Below are 13,322 nucleotides of genomic sequence, written 5' to 3'. Positions count from 1 at the left end.
CATAGGCCTCCAGTCATGTGAGTGATCCCACCACATCTCAGTTATTCTGGCAATGCTGTAGTCCTGGGACAACTTGTGCATCTCCATCTGCTATTGTCTGTGCCCCAGGCTGCATTCGCTTGCATATATTTGGGTTGCAGAGCCTCAGCTGTGGCCCAGAGCATAGATTGCTCATGGTGAACCATGTTACCAAGAGTCAAGGACACTGTATGTGCAATGGCCCACTTCAGTGCAGGGACATGCTGGCATAGACAGCAGGTGTCAATTTAATGGTGAAAGGAGGTTCCCACTAAGGGAGCAAACCCTGCAGCACCTGAGGCTGGAGCAAAACAGAGCTGGGCTGTGCAGAAATGGCAGGAAAGGGCTTTGCTGCCTGAGCTGGCTTTGTAGCACCACAGGGCCTGTGAAAGAGGTCAACCGATCTCCAGGAAGGACAAGGTATCACTGAAGAAGTCCCTGGGCCTGAACAGCCTGTGATCCAGCCATCCTGTGGACATCATTAGCACAGTCCCTGTTCATATCATCTGGGATGAGAAGAGGTTCAGGGGTGGGAGAGCTTGAAGGGTTTGAGAGTGCAGAAACTACAGCGGAGGCCTTGGTGTGATGTGCCTCCCAATTATGCAGTTGCTTGAATGTAGATGGGATGGACTTTGCCTAGAGGCAGTGGTGGAATTCAATTATTTGGGCACAGGCTGGAAACCTGGGATGCCCTTGGGAACTTGCCCAGCAACCACCCCAAAAGGATATGGCTTTCCTGTAGGTCCCATGCTGTATCTGCTAGAGACCTGTGGTTGTGCTGGACACCGCAGGCATCTGACATGGCCCTGACAACCTATCTTTATGTCACTGAATCAAGTGTCTGCACTGAATTACATAAGCTATTTGCACTGTAGGGGTTTGCCTGTGTCTTGGCTTTGTACTGAGTGGAGCTGTAGTAGTAGCAGTAGATCTCTAGAATCATTTCAGATGGCCAAGGAAATTCCCCACCTGGCCCCCACCTCATGCTCTAGAAGGATGCACGTCTCACACTTGCTCCATCACAGCAAGCAGACACTGGCACATGTCTGGGAACACCCTGTCTCTTCAAAGGTCACCAGGTGTTTGTGTGTGGGCAACTGACTCCCAACCTCCATCTCCACTGATTATAATGGGAGCTTAGACAAGGAGCTTGGCCTGCAGACATCTCTGTTGAGCACACTTCAGCTTTGACAAGGGGAAATCCCACCTCCTGTTTCTTTGTGGAGGTCATGGGAGGGAGCTTCTAAACTGGCATGACATGCCCAGATTGACTCATCTGAAGCAATACCTGAACCCTGGGAAAATGAGCTCCCTTCATGTCCCTGTCTACGTGTCCTGTGTAGCTAAGAGGTGGGAATAGGGGTGTCCAGGGTGGGACATTTCCACGTCTTGTAGATAACCATCCCATGATGTGACAAACTGCAACATTGGAATCAGTCTCTCTCCACTGTTTAGAGAGAGACCATAGGTCTACCTCAGTGAACATTTCCCAGGAGAAGGGAGCACAAGGGAGAGAGAAGTTTACGCCTTCAGCACAGCCTCTGCCAGGCTCCTGGGATGGAGGGAGCTCCTGGCAACCTGGCAGCACTGTCCAGAGACAGCTGTGTCCAGGAGCAGCTCTTCTGCAAGGAGCAGCAAGGTTCCAGGCACTGCCTGCTGCTGCTGACATGAGATGAGGCAAGGCAGACAGAGCGATGTGAAAGGCAGTGTAGAGTGGGTGGATAGAGGAGAGCTCGTTGTGAGAGAAATCTTCACAGCCCTTGACATGGTAAGTCTTTGGCTGCAGGGCAATGCTACTGAGGTTCCTGGAGGGCTCTTCTAAACCCATTCCATCCCATGACTGAAAGATTTTTAAGGATTGCTCTCCTGACTTCTCTGGTGTGGGAGAGGAGCAGATGCTTCAGAGCAGGGATTCCCTGCCACACCATCAGAGGGACAGGGCATGCTGCTACTTTCTCTCAAGGATGGTGCAGGGCTGTGAAGCTGGGAGAAGCACCAAGATCTGCCCAGGGCTGTGATTCAGAGCAGTGTCCCTGCACCACTGCCTGCTCTTGCTGAAATTAGATGACAGAAGACAGAGAGAAGTGAAAGGCAGTCTGGAGTGGGAGGACAGAGGAGAGCTCATGATGGGAGAAATCTTCACAGCCCTTTGCACAGTAAGTCTCTGGCTGTGGAGCAATGCTACTGAGGTTCCTGGAGAAGTCTTCTAAACTCATCCCATTCCATGACTGTTTTTTTAAGGATCATTCGCCCAGCTTCTCCAGTGCAGAGGAGGAGGAGATGCTTCAGAGCAGGAATTCACTGCCACATCATCAGAGGGACAGGGTGTCCTGCTGCCTTCTCCCAGGGACACTGCAGGGGGATGAATCTAGTGTATGCACACAGGTCTGCCCAGAGCTGTGATTCAGAGCAGTGTCTCTGCCCCCCAGGGCGCTGTGTGCCTGGGGCACTGACTCTGCCGCCTGTGAGGGTCAGCACTCAAACTGCCCGGGGAGCTCCCCATGGCACTGCAGGGAGAAGTTCTGGGTGGGAGGATCGACCCCCCAGTCAGGGCAGGTTCATTCTCCCGTTGAGATGGTGCTGTGTGGGTCATGGCTGCTCACAGCTCCATCTCACCCTGAGAGCATTTCTGGAGGGAGGGGTTCCAAAAGGAAGATCAAGGCAGGGATGCCTGAAAGGGAAGGAGCTTTCATAAGTCTCTGCTTTCAGTTTTATTCTCTTTGGGTGGCATGAAATGTTATTGGATCTGTCAGGTTTAAACAGGGGATTGAGACTCCAAAATAGTGACAGTGAGAGAGGAATAGTTCTGGGAGGAACTCAGCAAATCCCTTCATCCACTGCTCAGCCTACAGACAGAACCAGCATCACCTTTCCAGCCTCATCAAGGTTTGTTTCACCTGTTCCTTAGCTCCTGCAAACTTAGAGGTGCCCCTGTGCAGTGCCCTGCCCCCGGGAGGTTTCTGCAAGGCAGAGCTGAGTGCTCAGTGGGTGGGATGGGGTCTGCGGCCACTGACTGGGGAGAGATGGGGGTACAAAGAAACAGCTCCCTGCAGGGACAGCTCCAGGCAGCAGTGTCCTGGTCAAAGAGTGAGTGGAAACTACAAACTTCATTGCCTCCTCTCCTCTCTCACCCAGCACAGCCCTCAGTCCTCAAGGCTATGGGGTCTAGGGCATGAGTCATTTCTTTAGCAGCCAGATATTCAGAGGAGGAGAAACTCCTGAGTGCCCTCGTGGCTCTCTGTGTCCCTGCCTCCCCCAGCAGAAATATCATGGCATTGCTCCATATGTCCCCACCTGTCTGTGCTGCTCTTGTCCTTCCCCTTGGACTCTCTGAGCAAGGGGGTTTCAGATGCAGTTCAGACAATGAACTTGTGGGTCCTGCCATGCAGACGTGTTCTTGAGAATGAGGTGCCCAAGTCCCTCTCTGACCTGTGAGGTTCTGGGCAATGCAGTGGGAGGGTGAGGGGGCCTGGCTGGGAATGAGCCAAATCTCTCTTCAGGACACCTCATCCATAGGACATTTGACCATTTTACTCTGGGGAGTCTGGCTGGGCTGCAAGCCAACGTGGAGAGAGGTAATGTCTGCTTTTGGGGGAGGGAGAGTTTGGGAGAGTTGTAATAAATAGGAAGTTTTGCTCAGAGAAGTCTGTCCTAACTTGTCAATGTCTTTCCCTCCTTGGACAGTCCCCCATGCCCAAAGGAAGCAAATGTCCAATGGCAGCTCCCCGAAAGAGTTCCTCCTCCTGTCATTTGCAGACATGCAGGAGCTGCAGCTCTTGCACTTCTCGCTCTTCCTGGGCATCTACCTGGCTGCCCTCCTGGGCAATGGCCTCATCATCACTGCCATAGCCTGTGACCACCGCCTCCACACTCCCATGTACTTCTTCCTCCTCAACCTCTCCATCCTCGACCTTGGCTCCATCTCCACCTCTGTCCCCAAATCCATGGCCAATTCCCTGAGGGACACCAGGGCCATTTCCTACTCAGGATGTGCTGCCCAGGTCTTTTTCCTTGTCTTTTTCATTTTGGCTGAGTACTTTCTTCTCACTGTCATGGCCTACGACCGCTTTGTTGCCATCTGCAGACCCCTGCACTACAGCTCACTCATGAGCAGCAGAGCTTGTGTCAAAATGGCAGCAGCTGCCTGGGGAAGTGGTATTCTCAATGCTGTGCTGCACACTGCAAATACCTTTTCACTACCACTCTGCCAAGGCAATGCTGTGGAGCAGTTCTTCTGTGAAATCGCCCAGATCCTCAAGCTTTCTTGCTCAGACTCCTACCTCAGAGAAACTGGAGTTATTGTGGTTAGTGCCTGTTTAGTCCTTGGGTGTTTCATTTTTATTGTGCTGTCCTACGTGCAGATCTTCACTGCTGTGCTGAGGATCCCCTCTGAGCAGGGCAGGCACAAAGCCTTTTCCACGTGCCTCCCTCACATGGTTGTGGTCTCCCTGTTTGTCAGCACTATCATATTTGCCCAGCTGAAGCCCCCCTCCATCTCCTCCCCAGCTCTGGATCTGGTGATGGCAGTTCTGTACTCAGTGGTGCCTCCAGCAGTGAACCCTCTCATCTACAGCATGAGGAACAAGGAGCTCAAGGATGCTCTGAGGAAACTGATCCAATGGGTACAATGTCGGCACCAATAACTGTCCCATGTGCATCTATTCCCCATTCCCAGGGTATTTGGCATCAAAGCTATGTGTTGTTCATTTATTTCTTTCTTCCTTTTCTCTGATACATTCTTGTAAAAAGAAAAAAAAACAGTTGCTACTTGTCCTCAGGAATCTCTCATTTGAATCTGACCCAGAGACAGTGTTGAAGCAGGAAGCCAGGCTTCCCCCTTCATCAGCAGAAATGGGGGGACCTCAAAGCCAGCTAGTCTGAGCTCCCTCGGATGCCACCAGTGCAACGAGGAGAGTTTCCCTTTGCAGTGTCTCTTTCAGCACTGACACCAAGGGAGCTCAGGGGAACAGAGTCAGGCTTGGATGAGTACAGGCGGTGTCCATGGGAGCCCATGGGTCCCATGTCCATTAGCAGAGCTCAGCTCCCCTGGCCCCAGTCAGGGTGTGATCTCATACCCCTCTTCTGCAAGGGTGGCAGTCAGCTGTCATGGTGGGCTGGTCCCTTCCCTCTACAGTGCTCTAATGCTCACAGCAGAGCAGGAGTGGAGGAGAGGAGAGTCTGGACACAGCCTGTGGAGACAGACCCTGTGCTCCTCAGGACCATTCCCCCACTACCACAGCAGGCATTTCCTCACTGCAGCCTTCCTGTGGGGGCTGCAGCTTTCCTGGAGACATATCCACCAACGGCAGCAAGGCCTTCTCCTTTCAGAGCTGTTCTCTTCATTTCCACACTCTCCTGCTGTGCTCTGATGTGTGTATAAGGCCTAAGCACTCTCCTAACGCAGTGGCGGTAGGGTTGTGCTTCCTTGCGCATTCCTGTGAGCACAGGCAGGACCAGGCTTTGGGCACCTTTATGCCAGACCTGGCCTCCAGAATAACATTTCTTCAATAAAAGGGGATCTCCTCAGTGATGCGCCTGGAGTCTTGCTTTTCTTCAGAAAGGGGAGTCAAAAATATGCCCAAGGGTTGCACCCTAAAAGGACCTGCTGTTCTGCTTGTGAACTCCGTGGGCTCCAGGGGATGAGCTCAGAGTCCCAGGGTGATCTGTTAGGGACCAAGGGCTGGATTCAGGGCTCATTTCTTGGTGACCGGTGCCAGCAGAGATGGTGAATGGTCTCTGAATTGTCTGCCCCAGGGCTGTCCCACAGGTGACAGTGCTGATGACAGATGCCTGTCCTTCTGGAAGGGAATCTGAGCCCCCAGGAGAGCTCAGGGGATCTCCAGGAACAGCATGTGCCTGGGGGTGGGCAGGGAGTGGAGGCTCATGAAGTGAGGGACTGTCCATGGTGGAGTCACACAAAGGTAAAGCACTACACCCAGATATGCATAGGGAAAGGAGGGCTCTGCAATCCCTGGAGAGGCAGTGGGGACCCAGGAGGCCCAGGGAAGGGGCACTGGAGAGTGATTCCTGCACCCACAGTGAAACACCACAGACCAGAGTCAGTGCCCACCCAAACACATCTCCTGCCATCGCAAACTCCCTGGGGTCACTCTGAGCACCATCCATGAGCACAGACACGTGCCAACAGTGTCAGTGGTATTGAGCCATGTCTGCCTGGATCTGCTTCCTGCCCCAATCAGCATGGCCAGTGCAGGAGTCACCCCGTGGCCCCGTGGTCCCACAGCCTGCTCACTCTGCAGAGCAGCACCAGTCCAGGGCCGTGTGGGGAGCACCGGGGAGGGGTGCAGGATCAGCCAGCCAGGCCAGCATGGACACACTCACCTGCGGAAAGGCTCTCTGGAGACCAGGCACGTCCCAGGAGAAGAGCAGGGCAGCATTCAGAGACAGAAAATGAGAAACAGGTTTCTCTGTGCCCCAGCTCGGGGCAGGCTGCCAGAGGGGCTGCAGGGCCAGGGCTCTTGGGCTGTGCTGGGCAGCTGGTTGGGCATGGAGGGGCTTCAGGCAGACAGGGAGGGGGATCTCCTGGACACAAGAGCAGGGGAGACAGAGAGTGACTGGCGTCATTGTGGGGCCTCCTCCCCCTTGCCGGGGAGCTGCTCCCCTTGTCCTTGGGCCTTGCCTGAGTTACGCTGTGGACATGTCTGTGCCCGGCCCTGCACCTCTTGGGTCCTGACCTGATCCTGTCCCCGTCCTGCTGACCTGACTCCCTGTCTCTACCTCAGACCTACCTCCACACTACAGTCAAGAAAACCTTGGCAAGGGAAGCTGGGGTCTTAGCAGATCCTAGAGAAGGTTGTAGGTACAAACAGTGACCATATATGCACAGCACCAACTCTTGCCTGACAGCCAATTCAAACGTGTAAGGAGTGCTTTGGATTTGGACCCCCTACCCAGGTGACACTGCATACAGAGTCTTGGCTGGATAGAAAAAGCTAGGGCAGCCACTTGGGTCTGATTTCATGATGGGTAGCTGGGAGAGCAGGTCTCTCTGCATTCAGGTCAATTGGTTATGCTCCATTTGTGGCTGGGGTGCTGCTACAAAGAGTGTGTTGTTGAGAGCAGCAAGAGCAGGGCTGCTCTGTACAGGAAGGGGAGTTGGGAGGCAAGGGTGCTGGCAAGGCAGGCAGGGCAGTGACCCACCGACAAGAGGTGCTGTCCCGCAGTGCCCAGACAAGAGGAGCAGAGCAGGTTTGGGGATGGTAATGGGGCTCAGGCACAGTCCAGCAATCGCCAAACAAGACTGTAGGCCTCTGACCAGCCCTGCTTTGTGTGGGAGATTGGACTGGAGACCTCCAGGAGTCCAATCCCACCAAAACTCCTCGGTGACTCCATGAATAGAAAGACCCCAGCCTGGGGGGAAGTGGGTGTCCCACTGCCTGGCTGGGGTTGGATCCCCGGCTTGGGGAGAGGAGGGGAGGGCTGGGGAGCTGAAGTGTGGCAGCTGTCATGGTCACCTCCCTTGCAAAAGGTCCCACACTGCCCCTGGGCAGACACAGGCTGTTCCCCCATCCCCATGCTGCCCTCCCAGCAGGATGGGACATGCAAGGAAGGGCTCAGCCTGCCCCGTGCTCAGGGAGAGCTCCCCAGGGTCGGCACAGCTTGGCCTGAGGCACCTCCAGCTCCTCAGCCTCTGCTGTGGCATGACTGGCATGGGGATAAGAGCTCCTAGGGCTGGGCAGAAGGAGCCTGGCTGGGAGAGCATCAGGGGGAAGATCCAAAGGTCCCTGGCTCAACCCTGGGCTTTGGAAAACTCCCTCACACACCGCAGGATGGTCCATCTGCCTCTTCCACCATTCCCTCTACTCCCCTCCCATCGGCCAAAGCATAGTCCAGCACTGCCTGGGAACTCTCTTCCCCGTAGGGAAGAGAGGGAGGACGTTCACCAGCCCCACACTGACGTTTCCACCCCCAGCCTTTGCAGTTGCCTGTGCCTGAGTCTGCCCACTTGCCTTCACCACAGTCTTGGTTGCACTGGAAGCCCATGAAAACCCCAGGGCTCCACCCTGAACCTGGAGCCTGGACGGTCACAGAGGCATCACCTGTCTAATGCCCTGGTCGTGCAGCCAAGGGCAGGGGTCTTCACCCCAATTTCCCTGCTCCTCTCCCTGCTCCCGGCATTACTGCTGCTGTGCCTATGTCAACCCTCCTCCTGCCAGACTGGCCCAGGGCGCGAGGCAGCTCCAGCTCCCTTGAGGGCTACACTGAAGCCTTTCAGGAGAGGGCTGAGGTGGGGCTGGCACTGCCAGGGTGGGACGGGAGAGGGCAGCTCTCCTCTGCCACTCTGGGGCTGCGGCTGAGGCTGGGGCTGGGCACAGCTTTTCCCAGGGGAGCTCCCTGAAAAGCCAGAGGTGTTTGCCAGGCACCCTCCCACTGTGCAGGGGAAGCCAGAGCACCAAGGAAAAGATGGAGCTCCAGGATGCTGGCCATGCCACGCAGCATGGGCAGGAGGTGCCCATCATCCCCCTGCAGGGTAAGGCCTTTGGGAGCTCCTTCCCCAGGGTCACTGTTGAGAGCCTGAACTCCCAGCTTGGCTGCGCACACCCTGGGGCTGTGGGGGTGGCTGCACGTGCTGGTGGTGCCCCAAGAGCCCCGACTGTGATGGTGGGCTCCTTTCCCTCCCACACTGATGTGCTCTCTCCCCCTCAACCTGACCTCTCTGTGAACAGCATGTACGCAGGGGCTAGTTGAGCATGCGCCAACTAAGGCTCGTCTAGCATGCAGATATGACTATGAGTCAATCATCTCTCCCCATAAATAGGGGGCAGCCCAGAGCCCATTGAGCTCTCCTGCATGGCAGCGGGCTGCACTGCAGAACCTCCTTTTGAGCAGGGATGCCTCTCAAGGTTACTCCTTGAGGTTGAGAGATTCCTTACCCACGACAGATCCTCGGTAAGTGATTAATAGCATGCTGAACTTCTGCGAACTTCGCGAAACTTTGGTGAGTTATATCTCTGATTAATTGTGCACATAATTCCTAGGACATAAACCGTTGACCAAGTCTGAGACTAGGATTGGATCCAGCCACACCTAGGTTCCTCTCTCAAGGAGTTTAGAAAGCAAGGGGGTCCACTCTGAACCTCGTGACTCAACGGGAGAGTCTCCGTTGTGCATGCATCTGACCTGTCCTTCACGCAGTAAATAACTGAGTGAACCTTGCCAATCAAACCTTGTTAAATCGTTCTTATTCACGACTGAACTTTGTTCAGTCGCTGTCTTACTGCAATAAATGTAGTGCTGTTCCCTCTTATGAGTGAAGTGCATCACTCCTTTTACAACAAATATTGATAAAAGGAAGAGTATTTTAGAGATTCCTTTTCTCCTTTGTTGCATTCCACAGGGACGAAAAAAAAGCACAGAGGAAGGGAAAACATTGACATTGCTTTATTCCTTTGCAGTTGTTTCTAATCAGCATTTCGTTTTGTTAGGGTGTCTGAGGAGCAGAACTGCCCTTAACAGCTCTTTTAAATTTTGTGTATTAGCATCTCATTTCCAAAGGGAATTCTACAAGGGTGAACTCTTTATAGCAAAATCCATCTCCTCATGTGGGACCCCAGGGAAGCTATGGCACGTTGGGTGACCAAAGCTCAGCCCAGCAGAGCACTTGGGCGCTCTTGGGCACCTTGGTCATCCTGCTCCGGGTGGGTCCTTGTGCACCACAGTGAAGGATGTGGTGGCCCTGGGTCTTCCCATCCAGGCCCACACCTCCACCGGCAACACAGGGTTAGGGTATGCAGGCAGACGACTAGGCTCTGCCTCAGAGTTGAGAGAACTGAACAGGGCGTGAGAAACTAGTGGCTATGAGAAATCATTGGACACTGCAGGGAACAGAATGAGACCCTGCCAAGTTCCAGACAGCACGGTGAGCAATGGCTGGATTTTAGCGGTGGTTAAGGGAGAGTTATATGAGAAAAGGACAAGCTTCACACATAACTGGCATATTGGGGATCCTTTGGGGAGTAGACTCTTGCAGCACCAGCAGTACTGAGGTAACGATATCAGAAGCACCACATGAGCCAGGGGTTACCTAGCTAACCGTACCAGAAATATTAAACTTGAGTACATAGGCAGTAAAACTGGGACCAATGAAGAAAAAAATACTTAGAGATGGGCTGTTTATTTCAAAGGGGATAAAGCTGGAGAAAGGGAGGGATCAAGCTGCATCATGGAAGAAGCAACATGGGAAAATGGAGGCAAAGGGAATAAAAGGGGCCAGTCATGTGTAAGCAAGCTGCTGGCAGGGACACTTGTCTGGCCAGGCTGTGTACCTGGTCTCTGCGGTGTAGCCTATCATTGTATTAAATCCTTTTCCTAGCTCTTTTCTGGGTGAGCGTGCTCGCTGTTCTGCATGAGTGCATGTGTGGAAGGCTTGCAGACGTCAAGGCAGCCAGCTACCAGAGACACCCGTGAGAGGGTGCGTGTGAGGTCTCCTGCAATCTTTGAGTCTGATTAGCTGGTGAGCAAGAACAGGACCAGGCTGTTTGTACCGTTCATGTTTGTGAGTGCTACTCGTGTCTCCATGGTTCCTGTAAAGGTACTGTGCCCCTGCCGGAGTTGATTTTTTGGTGGTCAACCGTGTCTGTACAGAGCGTGTGTATGCCTCTTGGAAGTACGTGCCCTGTCTCGTTGCTGGCAGGACCAGGGAACAGAGAAGCGCAGCAGTCTCCCTTCCAGTGGACCAGGAAGGAGGAATCCCTTTATTCAAAAATCCACTGGATCCAGCATCCTTTAACAGTGCAGGCCTTGGAGGTGCTGCAGCCACTTGGTCTTGATGTCGAGGTCCCCCTTCTCTGTCACCTTGTGGTTCCCAAAGGGCACAGAGGCTTAGGCTTTGGGGTTGCAGCATGAAGGACCAGCTTTGGCACACGTCTTTCTAGTTCCCCACTATTGATTTAAGCAATACAAATACAGAGATCTTATAAGTGTTTGGGTCAATGATCCCCTAGAGTCAAAGGGAGTTTTGTTTTGTTTTTTTCTGATCAGACTTTCCATCTGCCAGCCTTTATCGTAAAAGCGGCTGGTGTTGGACAGGCAGTGCCATATGATCTACCCTCCATTTCTAAACCAACCACAGAAAGTAGCACTACTTAGTCAGTCTAAATAGCAGGGGCAATGGCCACTGTTTTGCTGGTGGTCCATAAACAGGACAGTTGTGCTGAGCAAAACTCCATTGTCTAAGGATCTGCTACACATTACTCTACACATCTTCATCATGTCCAAGGGTAAAAAAAAAGCTGGGGGATATTTAAGCCAAATAACTATCTCAAATATCTCAAGACCTCTTTTCTCCTTTTGCACAACAAACATTACTCTCATGTTAAGGATGGCAGGACGGTATCTGGGTTGAGAAACTTTTCTGAGCTTTGTCAGGCATTGCACAAACATCTCCATAGCTGCATTATTGCCATTTCTGCCTGCTCTGAGACTGCAGATAACACGGGCACAAGAATAAGGTGCCCTAGCTGCAAGCTGATGTGTAGATCGGGGGCAGCACAAGGCCCTGGCTATTAGTCTTTAAATGGTTTGTCCAGGATTTTGTGAGAGAGGTGCCCAGGCTACATGGAAAAGCACCACAAATGTAAAAGCTGGGAGTGCTTTTTGTACCGTGAAAAGATCTTGAACGTCAGCCAGCAACCAGTGTTTCACACCTGTGGTCGAACCCCAGAAATAGGGAAGGGCTGTATTTGCTGTGATGTGTAACACGTGCAGGAAACTGGGACAAATCACATTTCTCTCCTGGAGGTAGCACTGGAAGTAGCGTGGGATGAAGAAGGGGTGGAAAGGAAAGCTCGGGGAGAACGGGAGCTCAGGAGGGTCACGAGTCTTGGGGACTTTCTGGGGTTGGCTCCGCCTGCGCCGGCTCGAAGGTCTCCATGGCTAGGGACAGTCTGCAAGGCACCACGCCCCACCTCTATGGTCGCCTGGAGGGGACACCCTCCCTACCCTCTCTATGCTCAGGTGGCTCCTCTGGACCGGCCTCCAGCGCTTCTCTATGCTCTCTCGGCAGAGGGACACTCTGGGATCCCCCCTCCAGCCCCTTTCTTGGGCTGCTGATGGAGATGAAATTTCAGGGCCACCTGCTCATGGCAGATAATGCCAAAGGCTGCGATGGCCACTGGGTTGTTCGTCTACTTCTGAAAAAAAGGCCGCAGCCTCTCGGGGCTCCCGTCACGTGCACGTGCATCTCCTCGCAGATACTCGCCCAGGTCCCAGGGCAGAGCGGGGCCCTGTGGCAGCAGCGCCCCAGCAGCAGCGTTTCCCCGCCGACGCTCCCCTGCAGCACAACTCCCGCAGCCCAGGGCCAGCCCGGCGCTGCTCCCCCTTGCTCCCCGCCCCCGGCCCCAGCCGGCAGCAGCCGCCGCAGGCTCCGGCCACACGAGCACACGCCGGGCCGCAGCGTCGCTCCGGGCTCCCTGCGCAGCAGCCGCCAACACCCACCGCTGCCGCAGCTGCTTCTGCGCGGCCTCGAGAGCGGCGCCGCGGCGGGGCCCGGCTGGGGCGGGGCCGGCGGCACCAGGGCGGTGGCCATGGACACACAGGCCCCGCCCCCCAGGGGGCCGGAAGTGTTGCCTCCCGCGGAGCATGCGCACTGGCGCAGAGGAGGGCGGCGAGGGGCGGGGGCGGGGCTGCCGGGCCCCTGCGGGGAGGGAGGGAGGCAGGGGGCGAGAGGCGGCTGGTGCCGCACGGGGCAGCGTCTCCCGGCGCGGGGCCGCCCGGAGCCTCAAGCCGCAGCGCCGGGAGCTGCCGCGCCGGGGCCGAGGGCCGAGGGCCGCGGGCTGGGCAGAGCGAGCGGCTGTGCGCGGGGGCAGCCGGAGCCGCCGCGGCCTGGTGAGTGCGAGCAGCTGCTGGGGAAGGCCTGGCCCAGCCTGGGCCGCCTGCGGCCCCGCGGGAGCCCCCGGCTCTTGCGCCCTTGTGCTGGCGGCCCCACAGCTCGGTGCCAGCTGCGGTGGCCGTCTGTCAGCGCCGTCCCGGCCGCAAGGGGAGGGCGCGGGTGGAGCTGGGCTTGTGGTGGCTCCAGGCTGGAGGTGACAGCAGGCGTGGTGGAGCCAGCAGAGGTGCTGCTGGTGCTGCCTGTGGGCAGAGTGGTGTGAAGGCGCTTTCTGAGCTTCCTTGCAGACCTGCTGGTCTCTCCGTGGGCTTCAGAGTCTCGGGCTCCTTTCCCTTCCCCCCACCGCAGCAGCAGGGATCTGGAAGCAGAGGCTCAGGGAAGCTCCTTGCCTTTGGTGTCGTCCCTGCCTGGAGCTTCCTGCTGAGAAGCCCCTGGGGAAGTGTTGTGGGGGCAAGCG

The 13,322-nt window shown here is 55.3% G+C and overlaps 1 protein-coding gene across 1 annotated transcript; it reads left to right on the top strand.

The window, feature by feature from the left end:
- Window positions 1–3,812: 3,812 nt before the first annotated feature.
- LOC136996289 (olfactory receptor 14C36-like) lies at window positions 3,813–4,628 on the top strand (the record flags this gene model as incomplete). The annotated part of the gene is made up of 1 exon (XM_067317218.1): window positions 3,813–4,628. A coding segment is annotated over one exon (816 nt), but the record flags the coding sequence as incomplete, so codon positions are not given.
- Between the last annotated feature and the right edge of the window lie 8,694 nt (window positions 4,629–13,322).

The sequence above is a fragment of the Apteryx mantelli genome, unplaced genomic scaffold (genome assembly GCF_036417845.1).
Source record: "Apteryx mantelli isolate bAptMan1 unplaced genomic scaffold, bAptMan1.hap1 HAP1_SCAFFOLD_33, whole genome shotgun sequence".
Taxonomy (NCBI): domain Eukaryota; kingdom Metazoa; phylum Chordata; class Aves; order Apterygiformes; family Apterygidae; genus Apteryx; species Apteryx mantelli.
The sequence above is the reverse complement of the archived record's forward strand: the minus strand, read 5'-3'. Positions and strand labels throughout refer to the sequence as shown.